General features: G+C 40.1%; 2 protein-coding genes across 5 annotated transcripts in view; one reads left to right on the forward strand and one right to left on the reverse strand.

The window, feature by feature from the left end:
* SEC23A (SEC23 homolog A, COPII coat complex component) overlaps positions 1-10,698 on the reverse strand; it is a 33,118-nt gene extending 22,420 nt beyond the window's left edge. The window contains exons 1-6 of one of the 4 annotated variants that reach the window (XM_074824672.1): positions 9,778-10,698; positions 9,400-9,508; positions 7,759-8,145; positions 2,862-3,103; positions 1,043-1,100; positions 690-776 (exon numbers count right to left, since the gene is read on the reverse strand). In XM_074824672.1, coding sequence (XP_074680773.1) covers positions 690-776; positions 1,043-1,100; positions 2,862-3,082 — 366 coding nt within the window. In that variant the 5' untranslated portion in view covers positions 3,083-3,103; positions 7,759-8,145; positions 9,400-9,508; positions 9,778-10,698. The other 3 variants (XM_074824671.1, XM_074824674.1, XM_074824673.1) reach the window with 3 other exon arrangements.
* Positions 10,699-10,842: 144 nt separating this feature from the next.
* Positions 10,843-18,810, forward strand: GEMIN2 (gem nuclear organelle associated protein 2). Its single transcript, XM_074824676.1, has 10 exons — positions 10,843-11,118; positions 11,704-11,788; positions 12,970-13,059; positions 14,562-14,621; positions 14,784-14,894; positions 15,465-15,509; positions 16,247-16,315; positions 17,636-17,746; positions 17,950-18,008; positions 18,342-18,810. Exons 1-10 carry the CDS (start codon positions 10,997-10,999, stop codon positions 18,379-18,381), a joined length of 792 nt encoding a protein of 263 aa, XP_074680777.1. The 5' UTR covers positions 10,843-10,996; the 3' UTR covers positions 18,382-18,810.
* Positions 18,811-20,529: the final 1,719 nt, after the last annotated feature.

The raw sequence follows: 20,529 nt of genomic DNA on the forward strand, positions 1-20,529 counted from the left end.
TTTAATTTGCATTACAAGAGTTGGCAAAAAGTAGAGATTACGTTCAGTCTTCATTCCTCTTTTAATATTCTGAATGCCTCACTGAAATCTTACAAATTATAATCCTCAAAAACGGAATTTAGAGATTACAAAATTTGCAATTGCAAATGTTTGCAATTTTGGGTTGTAGATCCATTTTTTATTTCTATTCAAGTAACTTCTATCCTAAAAAAGGATTAGTATTACAATTCAAACACCTGAATTGAATATGTATTAGTTGTTTTCTCTAAACCAGCTAGCCCTAGACCTAACTCATTCAATTACAAACTTGAATTCAAATGATTAATGACAGATGAATCAACAGTCAGACAAATTTGAATTGAAATCGTTTGAGCAAGCAACAGGAGTAAGCAGACTCCCGGCACAAACAGAAATTAAACTCCTGGTAAAGAAACAGACCTAACAGAAATATTGCCTTTAGAAGAGGCCTCTCTTTTTTCTTTTTTTAACCCAGTCTTATTAGCCATCCTTGTGTTCTTATAAAAAAAATTATGTTTCCCATTTCTAATTGATGACATATATGTTCAATCTACTAACAAGCACATACAGACTCACCGTCATGAAAACACAGTAAAGAAATAAAATTGAAATTCATTATTTTTGTATATTGAAAGGTTATATATATTAAACATTTTATTTAATGATTTTACCTGGACTACATATTCAATGCTGGAGAACTGAGGCAAAAGTTCAGCTGGCTGATTCATTTCAGATATGCCAGCATAGGTAGGAGGAAACTGCAAATAAAAACACAGAAATTAAGTATAAACAAAAGATTACAACTTCTACAAAAACAAAAACATACATATGGACTACTTTCCTCTGCAACAGATGTTCACTACTGCTGTCATGAAAAAAATCTCAATGCAATCTCTGAAGATATAGTTGCACACTCATGCTCTTGCTGTCAATTTCAGTTCGCAACTACAACTTGAAAAAGGAGGATTTTCACTTATACCTTATAAAAAAGATTTTCTGTATCCTGAATGTTTCATTTTCTTACCTGATTTCTCTGATAACAAAAGTTGCAAGCCCAGAGTTTTGCTCGATAATCCACTTGGCTATAAAAATACAATAAGAAAAGTTTATATAGCATGAACAATTATTTTTTCTCCACTGACCCTAGAATAAATTTTTCAAAGTCAATGTGTTTTTGAAAAATTAAAAGCCTCCTCCTAACATACTACCTCCTAAATACTTACATTACAAATTCAAAATAAGTGTAGGCTTATACAGACATATCAGGCAAATTATTGTCTTCAGAGAGGAATAATGGTCTAAGGAAAAGCAGCAAATAAGACCCAGCACCTTTATCAGAGACTCTCTGCATGGTTTTAGGCAAATCATTTTAACTCCCCCTACCTTTGCATTTTTATCCTTTCTTAGCCTATGCCTATTAGCCGTCAGAGTCTGGGACTATCCTGAATATACATTATGCCCTAAAAAAGCAGGTACCAACTTAACAGCCATCTCTCTAGTGAAAGTAACATTTTTTTCAACTATGAGGCTACCTTCTATTATCTACATTTTTATTAGTATTCAGATAGTTAAAATAAAAAATGCCATACAGATGTCTTACAAAGTCCTACTCACATCTTAAAGGAAAGTAAACTTGACATGTTTTCAATGTACATTTCTTGCTATTGTATCTTCTCCTGTCTACAAGGGCAAAAGTCTTTTTAAAATATCATTAAATCTTCGCATAAATCCCAGCACGCTGTAAACACAACACAGTTCTATTGAGAGCAAATGTTCTATACTAATTTCAGGGGCTGCAGATTATCTAGCCCAATACACTACGCCACACAGGCTTCAAAAGGTCCCCCCAAATTGAGTCTCTAGTCACACCTTGTAAAAAAAAAATAAAAAGCCAGTCATGACTTCCATACATGAGACAGGAAAAATGTACACAGTCTACTGTAAGGCTTTGTCTTTCCATTATTTTTCTTCCAGCCCTCAAAAAAAGATAATGCTTATGAAAAAGTTAGCTTCCACTAAGTCTGACTTCCAGTATAATCAGTTGCTGTGTCCGTTTAATACCAAAACACAATTTTACATCTGCTTTGAAACTGTCTTTTCTCCCAAGCAGGGACAAGTCATTGATAAAATTGAGTGAGTTCTACACATATTTTATATCATGTCTAATCTCTCACTATCACTCAGTACCTTTGCCATGCACATCAAACTCCACCTTAGAAACTGTTCTGTTTCTTTTCCATTCTTCTGTGACTGGAATGACATGGAACACTTCCTATACTTCCAACCTAAACTTATCCATGACTAGTCCATTCGTGCTTCTGCCAATATCACCCTTTTGCTTAAACAGCTTTCACCCTCTCTCATGCCTACTTCTGATGTATGTAGGTATCTATCTATCTATCTATCTATCTATCTACCTACCTATCAATCACATCTTTCAGCTTCTGATTTGGTCAACTAAACTAGCTAACCTGCTTTGGTCTATAAATGAACTAAGGTCAGTAATGTAGTTTATTTTACTTGGAAATTAAACTACATCTGGGCCCAGTAGTTAAAAAGACACAGCATAGTAACTTTTTACCCTAGTTGTTAATTAAACTATGTTGAAAATACTAGTTAAATGAAAGCTATGTTTTAAGTATATATGTTACATATTCAAACCTATGTGCAGAAACTTCTAAAATCTAGAAGTTTGAGCTGTATACTCATGTAAGGAATACCTGAACTTACACACACCAGATATTTTGCATAGTTTCACCAGATATTCCGCATAGTTTAACTGGCATTATTCTAAAGATGGTTTGTTAGGAAAAATATTGGCATAACATATGCATTAGATTTACCATAAAGGATTCAGAACAGCTCGACACGTGGTCCTACTGCACAAAACTGGCTCATACTGAATAGGAGGCAAGTCTGGCCGTTCTTTCAGTGGCGTGAAGAGGGCAGCCACCGGGACGACCATTCTTGTGGCTTCAAGACGACTTGAAGGCCAAACGTTCCAGCTGAATCTAACTCCATCTCTGTCCTCATTCTGCTGGATAAATTCCAGGAAGGTTGTCATGGTCAACTTCTCTGCTTATCTCTACAATAAAGAGAGAACCATTAGCAGAATGTTGAAGTGCAAGCACTTTTAATCACAAAATACTGAATGTACTTAATGACAGTCACACATTCAAATACTGTAACTGAGTTACAATCAATAAACACTGAGTAGAGCTTCTAAAATCCTAAAAACAATGCAAAGAATTACAAGGTGAATCAGAAAGAAATTTAAGACTCCTAGGATGCAGCAACCTCTTCAAAATAACAAATATTTGACATGGTGCAAGTTAAATATGTAGGGTTAAAATAGTCCATCTTCAGATCACTTCTTGACTCAAACCACAAACTCAGATAATAAATGTTATAACTAAATCAATAATTCTAGGCTGGTCTGAGTAGACAACATGCAGCACACTAACACACCATAGAAAAAAACTTGCTTACACAAAAAAAATACACCCTGCTTTAAGGCCTTTCAACAATGCATTTAATTATTCATTATGTTCATTATTCAAGAATCATTCATTCTTGCAAAACTGTTTAATTCTCTGATTTTTTAAGAATCAAATAGCAAAAAGTACTTCTAAGTGTAATTGTTTTGTCTTCTGCTGTGTCAAGAATTTTGCAACCATAATTAACCATTGTCAGTAACTCATCGTGTAGCCTGTATGCAAATATGAAGGAATAACAACACTATATCCCACAAGAGTACATTCCTACAGCAATGCTAGAAAACAACTTTTTAAGAAGTACATGTATCATATTCCACTACATTATGTAACAAGATGAACCTTTCAATAATTGTTTGAACTCAAATTCACCATTTGGGCACGGACCTAAAGCTTTCAAAATTTTCAGCTACAGTTACTCAGAAGCTGGAGCACTGGGGAACACAGACACATCTGAAAACCTCAACAGGAGCCTGTGAACAACTGGGAAAGCCAGCAAGAAGCATCCCCCCACCCCATGCACCCCTCCAAAAAAAAACCCCACCACTCAGCTATGTCTACAGTCCCTGAATACCTGCTGTATGCTTTCCAGTACATTTTATAATACGTAAGTTATACAGGCCTAATCATTAAGAATCTACTGTAAAAGTCTAAATGAACCACCTAAGAGGTAGCCTGGGAAAATACTCCTAGGTCTCATTTTAGACTGCACTAAGTTAATGAACACCTTTAGACATGCAGGAATTCCCCTGAAATGAGATTTCAATCAGGAATTCTCACAAATACACAGACAACCCTCTTCACCTGGCAATTACATATCTATGGAAGACTCCTGGAAAACTCTCCATTTCTAAAGACTTATCTCTCTAAAATTATAATGACACTGCACCTTTAGTTTGTATGATAGTTTAAAACTTTTCAAGTTTTTTAAATTATAATTTAACTTAATTTAGTTTCATTCTAATGCTGACTTTTAACAAAACAGATTAACAACATCCATAAAACACCACATTTCACAGTTAAAATCATTAGGAAATAATCAACTGTCAGCATGTGGTGAAAGCTACAAAAAGCAGTCTCAAAATTGTTCCTACAAAAACACAGCCTGACAGGCAAACTTAACTCTACAGAGTACCCTTCTCTTAAAGGTTTCCACAGGTGCAATCACTATCACTCATCTCCATACAGTAATAGAAATACTATGATAATTAGTCTGCCCACATTTTAATGGACATGTTATCTTATTGCTATTAGAAGCAGACCTACGTGTCATGGCAATTGCAACACGAGGAGCCATATTGCACTTTGTGCAAAAGAGCACTTCCACCATCACTTTTACTCAAGTCGCTGCAAGGCCGTCAGGCTCAGCAAGGTCATCAGGCAGGGAACAAAAATGAGCAAACGCAAGGGGAGAGAATATCTGGAAATCATAATTAGTACACAGAGCTCAGAGACAGAATATAATTCAGCTAAGAGAGGAAAGAAGAGCCTGGTATCTGAAAGGGACCTAGAATTTAAGAAATTTCTCTCCTAATACATCAAAATCCATTGGTCTTCTATAAAAAAGGTTAAGGAATATTATCCCTGAAAAATGGGGTATTGATACAACAGTCTGCATGAGGCAACAATCTGTTATAACCACAAACTGAATGATCTCTCCTTTTAAAATTATCTCCTGAAAAGACAGAAAAAAATGCAACTTAAAAACCCTTTCAGCCATTCCATAGACATCTGCTACAAAGTCCACCAACTCCATACACTGCAACATCAACTCCCAACTTTCCGTACCGGACCTTAGTCTTTCCTTCACATTTTATTCTAGCTACACTTGAAATGGTTTTACACAGACATTATTTTTACCACTCAGTTACTGCTCTGCAGAGGCCAATGTACAAACACCAATGTGCAGTGACTAATAAAGTGCACGTATATATAAAAGATTTGTTGGATTTATTGAGTTAAATACTGTTACTTTCTAGTAATGTATGCATTTCCTATTCAGAAGGCAGAACCTGCTAATAATTAAATTTTCCTCCATCTTTTCTTCCACCCTCTTCTTCATTTCCAAGAGCCAATAATGCTTACATATTTCATCATACATCAAATGTGAAATTCGTGGTCTGACAAGTTACATTCAGTTTCGATAGCATTGTTATAGCTACCCAGGCACATTTTCTGGGATAGGTGTGGAGATGTATTACATTAGACCAGAACAGCAAACCCTCCTGACCTACAGACTACATAACAAACTTCATACACCTGAATGCCACAAAATATATATTGTCCACCTCAGAAAATCACAGAGAAGTGATTTTCAGAACGGCTGAACAGCAAGAGCTCCCACATTGGGGTGCCACTGCTTTAGCTTTGCTGCAGAATAGGACTTCCAGACAAGACCAGCAGTCCTTCCTGGCTCGCTTCCTCCCTGCTGCTGCTGAGGCTGTGTGTACCTCGGATCCCTGCACCTTGGGAACCTCGCTCTGTGTCACACAAAGAAGCCACAACAGAACTACATAAAGAGTCACAGGCTGACTACACCTGACTACGAAGGTTTGATTCTCAGGTAAATAATAGTATTTATGTAATCACTCTGACTAGATACAAGAGTACAGTTAGCAATCCTATAGCTGACTAAACAGTTTTGAAATACATTACTTTGAAATGACATTATTTTGAAATGCTTCTATAAGCAACTGCAAACAGTAACAATAGTTTCTTCAAAATAGATATTCTGAAAGCTCCTCCTTCATCTCATCACCTTGAAACATTTACACACCACACACAAATGTGTCCCAATACAGAAGATCACCAAAATAATATCCACTAATCCTTGGAAGCAGTTTAACAAAATCAAAACATTTCTCTACAGCATTTTAAGAGTTCCAGGATAGAGAGATCAGAGTCCCTCATATGACTATGTATTTAAATATCACTAAACTAGTACAGTTCACTGTGCACTTTTCTTACAACAAACTTACTCTTTTGGTTTATTATGCACTAATAGTCCAGTAAATTAGATGTATAACAAGCCAATACAAATTAATATTTTTTATGCCAAAATCAGATTCCAGATACAAATCTATTTCAGCTCCAATGAGGAACTCAAGTACACGAGAATAACTTAGTACTCAGCTAAAGCAACTGCAAGTTGTCAAACTGACACCATAAGAATTTCATTTTCACTACTCAAACACTGCCTCCTCCAAACCTGCTCTCCCAGTTTTATTCACTGAGGACTTGTTTTTTTAAAAAAAAAAAAACAGTATATGTAATAACCAACCTAAATTAAAAAACACATATTCAGATGCAGCAGGGCCTGCCTAAACACCATTTTTGTGTGGCTTTACCGATCTGGCAAAGCACCCGGCCTGGCAGAGCCCCCGGCAGCGGCACGGCGCGGGTACCGAAGAGCCGCAGCCGCTGCCGCCGTGAGCCGCGCTTCACAGCCGGGGCAGCGGCGGCCGCGCCAAGGCCCTACCCCGCCGGCCCTACCCGAGCGCCGGCAGCCCCGGCTGAGGACGGGGCTCTCGGCGGCTGCTCGCACCGCCCCAGCCGGGCTCCACCGCGGCACCCAGGTTGGGCGCCCCCCGCCTCACGGGAAGGGTCCGGGGCCCGGGAGGCCGCGGGCAGTGCTGACCAGCCGCCGGCGATATCTCCGGCCCCTCAGGGCCGCCCGGGGGTCCCGAGAGCAGCTTCAGGCCGCCCGGGGATCCTCCCCCACCCCCGCCCTGGAGGGCGGCGTGAGTGCCCCAAGCCCCGTGAGGGGCGGCGGGGGGCTCCAACCACGCTCCCTCCTGGCCCAAACAGCCGGGCGGGGGCTCCACGGCCCGAGGTACCCCCCACACCCACGCAGGCGTGGGGCTACCGCCACAGGACTCTCCTCGCCGTGGCACCCCCCAGCTCGCTCCGCCGGCGGCTCCCCACGCCCTCCGCTGCCCCCCTCGGCCCCGGCCCTGCCCGCTCACCCCGCGTCCCGGCCGCCGCCGCCTCTCTCGCTCTCCCCGGCTCGCACGCAGCCGCCCCGGCGCTGCCGACGCAGTCAACATGGCTGATGGGAGAGTCCGCGCCACGTCAAGGGGCAGAGAGCGGCGGGACGGGACGGGGCGGGCTGAGCTCCGCGGCTCCCCCGCCGCCCCCCCGCAGGGGGACCCGCTCCCGCCGGGCCAGCCCACGCGTGCCCCGCGGCCGTCCCCGGTGAGCGGAGCTGAGCAGAGGCGCCCGGCCTCAGTCATCGCAGCCCGCTGACCTTCGCCTCGCTGCCCTGAGGGCTCCCGCTCGCGTGTGTGTTTCCTTCCCAGTTCGGCTTTCAGAGTCCTTCTAAAGATCGTTTGCCTCAATCGCGCTCCTCACACCGTTCGGGAAAGGAGCCATCCCGGCCACGGGCCGGAGTTTCGCCTTCTCCACCCGTGGGCTGCGCCGGTGCCGCAGTTACCGGAGCCGTCGCCGTCCTCGCCCCGCCCGTGGCTGTGTCGCTCTGCTCCTGCTTTGCCCGGTGCTCGCGGGGGCCGCTTCAGGGGGACCCTCGGGACCGGGGCAGCCCTGGAATCCACCCGGCTTGCGGCCCGCCGGCCACCATGGGTACTTAGGACAACTTTTTCATCTGGGAGATCGTTTACATGTTTCTTTGGACTGCCTGGGAAAAAAATACATTGAAATTATATTCCTGGTGGGTTCTAGCCTGAGACAATACGTTATCTCATATTTATAAATATTTAGAAATATAATACATTTGTTCACTATCTGCACAATAACTTTCACATAGCCGTAACAGCAGTGTTGTTCAGGTTTTTTGTTAGCGTGGCTATCTTTTTTTCACCCAAACCCACGTTACAGTGACGCTTAGGTTTCAGGGCACTTCATACTGGTGCCTGCCACAAAAGGCCAGAACAGTAAATTCAGTCTTTGCTGAGATCTCAGTGCAACCAATCCGGACATGGGGGAGGACTGGAAAACATTCTGCTGACTACCACGTCCCCCTTCACTGCAACCTTGAAAACATGCTATGACTGCCAACCAAATATAAATGACTAAAACATCCTTATCCTCTCTTCTTAATATGTCAAATGCAGTATGATAGAATTGCTATGCCACTACTATCTCCAGTATTGTTCACTAGTCCTCTTCAGTCTAAAAACACAAGTAAACAAGAGCAAAACTTAGAGGGAGGGATTTTAAATTTCCACGTCCACAAATCTCCTGCCAGTTGTGGGAGTATTAAGGAGGAGCTTGCCAAGGACATGTAAACTCCTCAGTTTGTAAAAAAAAAAATAAAAATGAAAACCAAAACCAAAAACCCACACTAAGGCGAACTTCAAACAGATGCACAGAAAGCAATTCAGTGTTATAATTTCAAAGTACTCAAATACTCCAAAACATTTTCAGAAAGTTCACTGGAAAGACGCAAGTCCCAAAGTCAGAACTGTGGGATGAATTCTATAGACAACAAGAGAAAAAGGTAACTAACACTTAAAGACATTTAAAAGTGAAGAAGGAAGAACAGAAAGTACACTATTCTGAAAGTTCACTACAAATAAAAGATAAAGTATTTTTAATCAGTCATTAGCACAATTAAATTTCACTACATAGTGACTCAATCCAATGCCCTAAAACTTCAATAAATGTCTTGCAGCTGTTACAATGGTGCAAACCACAGAGAAAAGCAAGGAGAAGCAAAAAAATAGAACAGAAAATAGTGTATAAGAGATAATAGTGTATAATAGTGTATAACAGTAACATGGTGTATACTCATTCTAAGAAAATACTTTATTTCTCCCAGTATTAGAATGTACAGTGAAAGCATTTCAGTTTTCTTAATGCAGAATTTTTACTTTATGTGGTAGATTATTTTTTTTAAGTCAGCAGTGCATATCCACTGATGGCAACTCACCCTTCCTTTGGAAAAGTACTCTTCCATAATGCCTAGGCAGTTGAGGAGAAAGAATATTCATTTCCAGTTTCTTTTTCCTTTTCCTCCATTGAGTCATATTCGTTAGCCACTGCATCAACATTGTTGGTAAAACTTGTTAGGAACAATTTTATTATTCGTGGAAGACTATCTGTAATAATTAAAAATATGTTACTTCATTTTAAAAGTATCTATGGAAAGTTCCAGAAAAAGTAATCTAGAGATAGAAAGTATATTTAAATTATATTTGTATCTGTGGATTCTCTTTCTGTTCATAGTTCTTGACTTCCCGACAAACAGAAAAATAAGTTCTGAATATTACCAAAGTATTAAAAGAGAATTTTTTACAGCTGGACTCACCAAAGTTTTTGTCTTGACCACGGGTCAGCCTTTTCAGAGATATCTCTATAGTTTTCACTAAGCAGGTTTTATTTCTAGTGGTGACTGCAATTGTTGCATACTCAACTAGGATGTTAGATCCGGGTTTCAGAATTAAAACTCCTTGTTACACGTAGGTGGTTTTGGAAACACCTTAAAACAAACAAAAGCCAGTGGAGAGGAGGAGTTGGGGTAGATGTTTGTTCAGAACTGCTAAAATACAGCCTTGAGAAGAAAAAAAGTACTGCTTTTTTTGAACTTATGTCAGAAATATTTAGAGCTACTCTTATCTACTAGATGGACTGCAGGTAGCACTGAACTGACTTTGCATGCAGCAGAACTAACAGGAAAAATAATATACAGATTTACATTTTGCATAACAGGAATTCTGTAACATACATTACTGTAATAATAATTACATTCTGTAATAACCATTACAGCGTTATCCTTCCACTTTTTCTTAACTGAGAAGCGGCCCCCCTTTGTGCTAACGCTATCTTGCTTTTGATTTGGTATGTGCATATTCCCACACAGTAATATTTAGCTAAACCCATACAGCAACAAAATAAAAACCTCAGGCACTGACCCTTCCAGAATGAGAACGCTGTTTGCATTTATAGCAACTTTTATGTAACTTATTTTAACCACAGATCTCAAAGCATTTAAAGGAAGGGCCAAGTGTTATTGTTACTGGATGTCCACAGGTGGAATAAAAAATACTAATGGATGAGTTTTAAAGAGCCACCTGCCAAAACCATGGTATATTAGAATACTGGCACAGGGCATAATAAAAACGGTTATTAAAAGTTTACACCAATTCACCACAGAAACAGGCCTAGTTTGATGGGCAGTAAATTGGCACAACCCCTTTCTGCAGGGCTATTTGACCAGATCTCCTCTTATTCCCCTCCCTGGGTTTCCAGGGCAGCTGAAGCCTCCAGCGCAGGCCGCCGCTCAGGGCCCGGCGTTTCCGGCTGCGCAGCCCCCAGCGCCGCCGCGGTACCACTTCAGGCCAGGCCGCAAGGACCGAGAGGAGAGCGGAGGCCCCGAGCTGCCTGTAAGGCCACGGCGCCCGCCGCCACCGGCGCGGCCCAGGGCCGCCGTGAGGGTCCCCACCGCTCTCGCGAGAGCCTCCCAGCGCGCCTGCGTGGCGGCAGCCCGGGCCCAGCGGCGCCCGGTGAGGCGGCCTCCGCCGCCGGGGATGGAGCCCGGCGCGGAGGACCTGATGCCGCGGCTGCTGCCCGTGGATGACTGCGATCTGGCCGAGGACTTCGACCCCACGGTGCCTCCCAGGACGCCGCAGGAGTATCTGAAGCGCGTCCAGTGAGTGGCGGGGCAGAAGGGCCGAGCTCCCTCCCGCGGGCCGGTGCTGCCCATTGGGCTGCGCCGCGCTCCCGTTCACCCGCCCGCCGCAGCCAGAGGAGCTCTGCCGCAGCGCTCCCGCTGCGGTGGGTTCCCGTCCGCTTCCTGCGAGGCCGCCGCCTCCTCAGGGCTGCGTGAGGCCCGCTGCGCTTGGCGGCGCGTGCCGCGGCCGGCTCGCTCCTCCCCAGCGGCCCGCAGCTCTGGGGGCCGGGGCTGCTCGGCTTTCCACAGAACGATGGAGGCCCGGTTCCCGGCTCTCCGCACCGGCAGCGGTGGCCTCCCGAGGTCTCGCTACGGGAAGCGTTGCCGCACTTCTGGCAAGTTGGGATGTAAGCAAGCTTCGAGGAGGCCGCAGCGGCCACCTAGAAACTGAGAATACCTGATCTGTAACTCTCAAGTCAAACCTTCCGTAAGAATTGCCGGTGTACTGTTTTACCTACCTGAAGATTTACGTAGGTGCAGTATTTCAGAGACATCCGGCATATAAGGCATATAACCACCTGCTGTGAAAAAGAAAAAATGTAGCCGCTTGATTTTATTTTGTAGGATTGAAGCAGCTCGATGCCCAGATGTGGTTGTGGCACAAATAGACCCCAAAAAATTGAGAAAGAAGCAGACAGTAAACATTTCAGTAAGTTCGAGAGCTTTTACATGTTTCCTTCTGAGAAAAAAAAAAATAAGGGGAAAGATCTTAATATAAGTACATTAATATAATTAATGTACTAATTTGGGGGAGCAGTTGGCATAACTAAATAGCACTGCTGGATTTTAACAGCATCTACAGAATTAAATGTTTGGGTTTGAAGAAACACCTGTTCAACTGCTGGCTAACAGCAGTCTAACTGATTTAAATTCATAATATCCATACTATTTGATACACAGCAGACTTTTACTGACTGAGGGAATCAAATGTTGCATTAAATTTTACATTTAATTGTAAAACCTGCATAAACTTTAGAAGAAAAGTATCTCCATATTTAGGTTTAAATATATATCAAGGGTCAGGGTAGTGAGTGCAGCTTTACTAAAGTTTAGATTAAATTCTAGCGCCACTTCTTTCCTTTTTGTTGGAATATTTCATCGGAATTTTTCCTAACTGCCCAAGCAGATTTTTCTGTTGTCACATTGCCCTGCCAGCTTGGTTTTTAATCTACTTTCAAACAGTTCAGGAGAACAAATTTGCCTTTTTCTAGTGAAAACTTTGTAATCTGAAATTTCGCTTCTAGATTCTCAAGGAAGGTTTCTCGTACTGACATACAACCATGTGGCTTCTGTGACCATTCTCTTCCTTGGTCTCCTCTCTTTGTAGTGGCATTCTTAAACATTTGTAGATGGGGTTGTCTTTTTTTTTTTTTTAAAGTAACTTTTTAATGCTAATCTTTAAAGAGGCTTTATCTACTAAACTGTCAGAATTAATTTCCTAAAAGATATTTTTGTGGTCTTCTGTCATCAACCTATCTCGGCAAGTAGAATGCCTAAGACTCATGGCATCTATCCAAGATAAGGAAACAACATCCTGCTTTTTATAAATGGGGAAATTAAGAACTGCTAAAAAGATGACCTTAAATAATTCTTTGGCAATGTATTCTGAATACTTAGGTTTTGTTCTTATTTGCATGTGAGAAGAGTCAAGCAGAAGAAATTTTGTCTAAACCAACTGTTAAGTCAGTCTTGGATGTGGTCATGAAATTACCTTTCTTAAATGACAATTTAAAGGATATTCTTTACCTGACACATACTGATTCTCTTGTTCATAACGATTCTTCTTATAAAGCTTTCTTTACATTATAATTATTGCCAGTGTTTTCTTAGATTTCTGGATGTCAGCCTGCTCCTGAAGGATACTCTCCAACCCTCAAGTGGCAGCAGCAGCAAGTGGCCCATTTCTCAGCTGTTCGTCAGGTACAAAATGGTGTGTGTGAGGGGACTTGCACTATTCTAGATAGAACACGCGTGTGCTTTATGGGGCACCACCTTATATCTAGTGTAGAAATGTTATGACTTTATGGTAAGGACAGATGTTTGTAGGCAAATGTTTTAAGTTCTTGAAGAAGAATTGAGTATATACTGTGTGGCTTTTAAACCTCTGATAAAACTCTTGAGAGAATCATGTTTTAAAAACAATTTCTCATTCAACTTCAGCAAAAATATGTTGGTATTTAAATGAGACAGAGTAGCTGAGGGAGGACAAAAATCCCTGTGACGTTAGCGTTAGCACAGACTTAAATCTTTCCTAGTGCATTTGCACCCTGCTCTTAAATAACAGAGCAAAAATGGAGAACTGAGCAGTCTCTCTCTCTATCCACAGTTAAACAGGGTGAAATGCAAAACATAATACAGATGTAGGTAGAGATCGTTTATGACATGAGTACTGCGGAAGGCATGTTTACAGTGCATTGATACTGCATTGTAGGAATACCTCAGGTAACTGAAGTATACCCTACTGCCCTGAAGCTGCTGGAGCCCTGAACTTTGCATGAGCTCATTTACCCTATTTTTTCAGGGAGGTAAACCAGTGAAGGTGGAGATCTGTACTATTGCATCTATACACTGCAAACATTAACTGAGCTAGCCCCTATTTCTGCAAGGTGTCACATTGCATACTGTATATTAGGTATAATCTAAGGTTTTAGTAGAACTAAGGAAACTGACATCTAAAGGCATATTCACTGTATGGGTATTTCTTTTATAAAAAAATCAATTGTCCTCTCATCTGTGCCAGAACTAACACAAGAATACATGTACGAGAATATCCTAAAAAATATTTAAGGGAAAAAAGAGCATCGGAAGTCACTTGTTCAAACACTATGCATCAGCTACTGTTACTTCTAGCGTATTTAGTGGTCATTTTTATTGCTACAATAACAATTGAATTGGGGAGAAAAATGTTTTCTGTTACAAAAAGTTTACACCTCTGTACAGGAAATTGTCAAGCAGGCCAGTTTGTCTTATACAGCATCCCTTCTTCCCTTCCAGTATAAGTAGTATACTAGGAAAGCACACTTGCCTTCTTTCTCACAGTTCTGTTGACATCTGATACAGATACAGACCACTGTTGGAAACAGGATATTGGCTTTATGTGTGCTTTTGGACTAAGTAAAATTTTCTTTTCTTAAGCTTCTTAAACCAAGAAAAGTCTAGAAGATTATTAAAGCTTAGTACCTCCACTTAACATTATGTAGTAGACTAAAATGCCTTCAGGTTTAACGTTACTTCCAAAAACCCACTATGAGCAACTTACTTAGGTTTATACTAAGAGGCATGGGAAATACTTAGCCAGTTATGCCTCTACTGATTTATAGAACATCATAAAATACACTTTTTGTACATTTTAAGAACAATTATGGCTAGGATAAAATAACTGCAAAGTTAAACTGTGATTTGGCTTTGTTTTAATTATTCAGAGTCTGAACAAGCGCAGAAATCACTGGCGGTCACAGCATTTGGACAGTAATGTTACTATGGTGAGTAAAATTCGTAACAGTGCTGTGGGGCTTTTTTTCCAATCATTAAATCTGGTTAATCTTGCTTTACAGCTTAATGCAACAACTTGTGAATATTATCAAGTCTTTTCTTCAGAGTCTTCAAGACAGCAATATTTCACAATTTTCATTTATTTACTTCAGCCAAAATCAGAGGATGAAGAAGGCTGGAAGAAGTTCTGCCTGGGTGAAAGAGTATACTCAGAAACAGATGCACTATCTGATAATGAAAATCTAGGAATTGATTACATAAAGGTGAGTATAGGACTTCTATCTCATTTTCAGCTGCTATTTTCAAGAATAACTGCCACAAACAATCCTACTCTGTGCTAATAGAAAGTGGGATCTCTGGTGAGCCCAGGAATTCCAATTTCTCTTCCCTTTTAAATGGAAACTGACTGAAGCAGAGAACAAGTCTATCCCTTCAGTCAAAAAGTTCTTTCATCTGTTATCAGCTAAACTGCACTACTTTCTTGCTTGCTGAACTGAACGCAAAGCTTTCTGCAAAGTCTGCTTTAGTGTTTTGTTGAATGGTGGGTAGTATGTGGTTCCTCTGCTCATACATGCTATCCTGCAAACATGCACTTTGCTGCATCATTTTGAAAAAACAAAACTAACAAGTAACAGTAAAAGCAAGGTTCCTTGACACCAAATTTGACTGGACCTTATCTTGAACTTGCTTGAAGATTTTTTTCTTAATACACTTCAAAGCTCAGAACAGACTTTCAAATCACTACACATCTGAGCATCACATTAATGTTAGTACACTCTAAATTACAACAAAAGCGTTTGATGTCTACATTTTCCAACTTTATTTTTTTTCAGGTGGGCTTTCCCCCTTTGCTAAGTATTGTAAGCAGAATGAATCAGGTAAGCCTACCTCTTACAATCATATAGTGAGATGGCATAAACCATTATTCCTCATATTCTATCTGTAGCAGAAGTCTTAACTGTTTTTCTCTGCTAGAGTAGGCAATTGTTTACTACAACTGCTATTCATTGTACACTAAAACGAAAACACATAATCATTAGCTCACTTTCAGCTTTACTAGTGAACATTTATCATGACTAGTTTTAAGAGTATTTTGTCCTTGTAATTTCTCTATAGAACATTTAACGTTTGAATTTTTGCTGAATGCCCCATTAGGTGCCTGACAGCGTTTTAAGATTTCTCATTTAGTGTTTTAAGTGCAGCCCTTCAACTTCATTGTTAATTCTTACCTACGCTGCAAGGCTAGAAAAATCACACTTCCCTTTCCTTTACTACTATGTTTCCTACTAGTCACCTTTATACAGAAACAACCAGTAATATGATGCATCTTTCCTACTCCGTAGCTACTTATCCATAACTTTTTGTTAACACAAAAAATTACTGAATTTTCTATAAAGTTCTTTCCAGGAACTGGTGCTTTAACACTTATTTTACCCTTATATGTAACTTCAACCTAGATAAATGCCATATAGTATCAGTGGAGTAGAAATACATAATGTGTATTCTTTTAAAAAAATCACATTGCTTTTTATGTAATACAGTCCTTCAGGTAGAAGGACAGCAAAACAAAACATTGCAGGTATTGTATTGTCTCTTTCTGTTCCTTTTTTTGAAGGCAACAGTAACCAGTGTCTTAGAATACCTGGTAAGCTGGTTTGGAGAGAAAAAATTTACTCCAGAACTGGTAATTTTTTATTTATTCTAACTACTTGGACATGAACACAGTAAACAAGGGATAAATTGTTCATAGTTCTCTATGAAATTTGTAGTTTCTAAAGAGTTCTCTAGGTGCATGTATCATTCAGTTATTTTCAAAACTTTATTGATTAGATACTAAAATGAGTATTCACAGAACTTCTTGAAAGGCTAATTAACAAAACATAACAGATACAGATCTATCAAGTACTGCCAAAACTCCCGCCCCTTTTTATCACCCCCACACTAACTTAAACCACAGGGTTGGATGAGTATCAGCCCTGTGGAGAGGACGGTCAGACTGCAGCAGCTTTGGTTCTGACCAGTTTAAGCTGTCAGGGTGCTGCACCCTGTATTTACCAACACCTCCATTTTAGTTTGGAGATGTACGACAGTCTGGTGGCAAAGACATGTTTAATCTTTCCACATGCAGCACAACCAGAAAGCTTAGCTGCATTAGTGTGGTGACAAATCAAACCTAGTCAGAAATTCTGATTGACAGGGTACATGAGCATGGAATTTGGCCACAACTAGACTGACTAGCTGTGTAAAGACCTTGGTGGATGCATCTAATCTCATTCAGTACCACAAAGCAAAAGAGTAATGAAAAATTACTTCCATAATACTAAACACAGTTTCACTTGAGTTTTTGAGTCACTTAAAGGCCTTTCATGTCCTGTCCTTTTCTGTAGGACCATCTTCTTTTTAACCAACATGCTACAGAGAATGTGCACATTGACTTTTAGTTTATTCCCATAATGAAAGCCACAAGACTCTGGGATTAAATTAAGAAGTTAGACTGGTGGCAGAAGTTCTGTTTGTAAGAATGCAGTAGAATTCAGTGAAGTAAAATGCAAAGGATGTGTTTTTCACAGTGGTGCAAACCTTATATCTGCTCTAACTGCATCAATTCCACAAAGATCTGACTTGATACATTCATTCTTCAGGAATGTTTTCCCACAGGTGGTGAAATTAAAAATTAATAGCTAAGTAATAATCTTTAGATATTACTAAATTAATCCTTCCCTCAGACTTCATTAGTGTAAGCTGTATTAATTTATATGTTGGCCAGTATTCCAAAAAATACCAGGAAGTCCAGGAGTACTGCTCACAAGTAGCTTATCTAGAGGCACAAAATTCTATTATTTATAGTGTCAGATTTGGCTTTCAGAGCCAAATTAAGAGCAGTAGCTCTTAAATGCAATTTTGCTTTGAGACCTACACTCCAGGTCTGCTCTGTGTAACAAGAATGGCATAAAACTTCAAGGAAATGCTCATAATTAAAACTTTCTTATTTGATTCCACACAGGGTAGATGGCTTTATGCACTTTTGGCATGCCTTGAAAAACCTTTGCTACCTGAAGCTCACTCCCTTATTCGACAGCTGGCAAGACGATGCTCAGAAGTCAGAGTACTAGAGGTAAGATTTAATATAGCATTGTGCAAAGGACTTGCTGAACTTGGCACATTATTAAGAGGATGATTTTTCAGTTCTTGAAGTCTTGGTAAGTAATTTTGCACATCCTAAGTTTGCTCAAGAATGAAGGGAAGATTACAAGCATGTAACATGGCATGTAACAGCTTTTCTATTTGACACAGGTAAATAATTTATTTTTCTTTCAGGAGAATAGGAATGAAGAACAAATATCAGCTCTGAACTTGATAATCTGCTTAGTTAGCAGGTAATGCAACTTACGTACCTAAAACAGTAAAGTATGTCCAGAAAAAGATGTGTGATTACTCTTGTGCTAACCTAGATTCTGTTAAAGTGGAAGTCAATTAAAGTACCCTGGGCCTGTGTAGCAAATATAACTGGCTAAAAGGACTTAAGATAAACCTAAGCTTAAAGTAAGCTTATTGGTTTCCTCAGAGGAGCCCCCTGAACTGCAAAGCCATAATTAGTGATAGAAACACTGAGAGAAGAGCTAGAAAGCAAGGGGTCTAACAACTCAGAGCAAAGTAAGGAGTTATGTTGCATTAGAGGTTTCTTACTGTTTTCCACTTCTCTCCATTAGGTACTTCGATCAGCGTGACTTGGCTGATGAGCCTTCCTAGGCTGCTTTGAGAATACCAAGTGTTTTGCGTTGCCATAGTACAACCAACATTACCAGAGTTAACAAGAAGAATGCACTTCAGGTTCAGACCAGAAGTACTATACAAGCCCTTCAGACCACCCTCACGATAATGCATTTGGGATAGCTATAAATAACTTAAGATGAGCGTTAGCATGAGATTGTCAATGTCTCTGATACCATCACCACCATCATTGTAAAACGGTCAATGAAATGTCTGGCATCATCTCTCAAGCTCCTGTCTCTGTAAACTACATTCTTGGTTAGAAATTTTCACCACCTGAATAATTGTGGACACTGCTATTAGGTGAAGTCTGAGACTACATTACAAATTATTGTTCTTTATCTATAAACACACACCTATTGAGGGCTTTTTTAATAAAAATGAAGCATTTTAAAGAGTGTTCTTAAACACTGTGGCTTTTCTCATTCTTCATACTATTTAACAGCAGCCTTACTATAGAAATCATAAGCACTGCTAAGCAATTCAACTATAGCCAGTAAGTTACTGAAACAATTATTTTTAGTAAAACGAACATTACTATTTCCCAAGTAGTCATATTGGTTTTAATAAACAGTTGCAGAAACCAGTGAAAATTACACAGCTGTATTCAGTGCTTTTAATAGAAATGTTAATTACATAGAATGAACAAGCTTATTTCTGGTATGGTATCTTGACAAATATATTAGCTCACCTATTTATATATTTAATGTGGAATGCTTTGCCAAGGCTATCAGCATCTGCTTGGTACATACAGGACTCCCTCTGGTTCTAATTATCTTCAATAATTAAAAATCCATGTTAAAGGAACTATGAATACTGCTGACAGCAGCAAACTGATACACAGTATTAACTGACATCTGCTCTCTGTATATTGTAGAATTTAAGTCCCTCCCCTCACTATTAAAGGTAATCATTTACCACAACCAGTTATTGATAAACCTTTAATATGTCTTTGAATGATTGGCACTTTTGTATCTGGAATGGCAGTCTTAACTGTAAAGTGAAAAATCAAAGTGAATTATGCAACTACTAGTTTTAATTCTGGCACTGAAAGTAACAATGATTCTGTATATGTTGATACTGAATGTCTACCATGCTGCAGATGCTTAAAATGTGATGACATTGAAACGTCCTTCTGTTAGACATACAGTGCAAGTTACATCTAGTCTCTTTAGTAGCGTTTGCAGCATATTGAAAGCAGGATGAGTTGGCAACTGAAGAACCCATGAAATGCGAGAATACTTAAGTTAGCTAATTCTCTAGCCCTACAGTTTCAAACAAATCTGAGTTCTAAAGGTGAACAACCACCCCAGCCTTCCTATAAACTACCAGTATAAGAAACCAGTGTTTTCCAGCAGCTGATCCCCACCAAGTACCACAGTACTGTAGTTACTTTTGTCTTTGCTAGTTCTATAAACAGTGGGACAGCATTCTGCTAGTTCCAAGTTCTGCTCTAGATGTTTCCTAGAACTATCAAGTTATTCAGCTACAACTAATCTGAACAAACATTCGCAGTACCTGAAAAGATCAGAATTTGGTAGTACCTTAAGCTCAAGTATAACAAACTCCTGGTCATCACAATTCAGAATCTAGAGCTTGACAGCCTGTAGCAGCTATCTAGAAAAGGCCTGGTGCATTACAAGCGCCACACCTTCCCTAGAGCTCAGGGAAGAACAGCTTCCCCTGTTCTTGCCCACCATGAAACTGGACGAAATACACTTCTCCCAACACAGAAGGCAGTTAAAACAATCAAAGATGCTACTTTAACATGTTAGCTTTTCTAGTTAGCCTGTTACTTACTGGTCTCAAAGTAGAAACTGAATCACTGTCACAAGGCATTCTCACACCATAAGTTTCTATCATCATTCATTTGAAAGTATAAGGCCTGAACCTGCCAATAGAAAAGCCTTACAGCAAAATTCATTAGAAGTTTTAACAAGATGTTTTCATGCTTACCTATGGCAAGGTATGTATTGTTACGCAAACCTTGTAACAAGTGGTATCTATCAAACCCCAATGTCCTCAAGAGTCTTGGTGATCTCTTTATAGCTTCTTGCAGGCCTAATCATCTTCCTGCACACACTCATTACAGAAGTGAGTTGTAGCTAGCAATTAAAAACAATTATG

Source organism: Strix aluco, chromosome 4 (assembly GCF_031877795.1).
Source record: "Strix aluco isolate bStrAlu1 chromosome 4, bStrAlu1.hap1, whole genome shotgun sequence".
Taxonomy (NCBI): domain Eukaryota; kingdom Metazoa; phylum Chordata; class Aves; order Strigiformes; family Strigidae; genus Strix; species Strix aluco.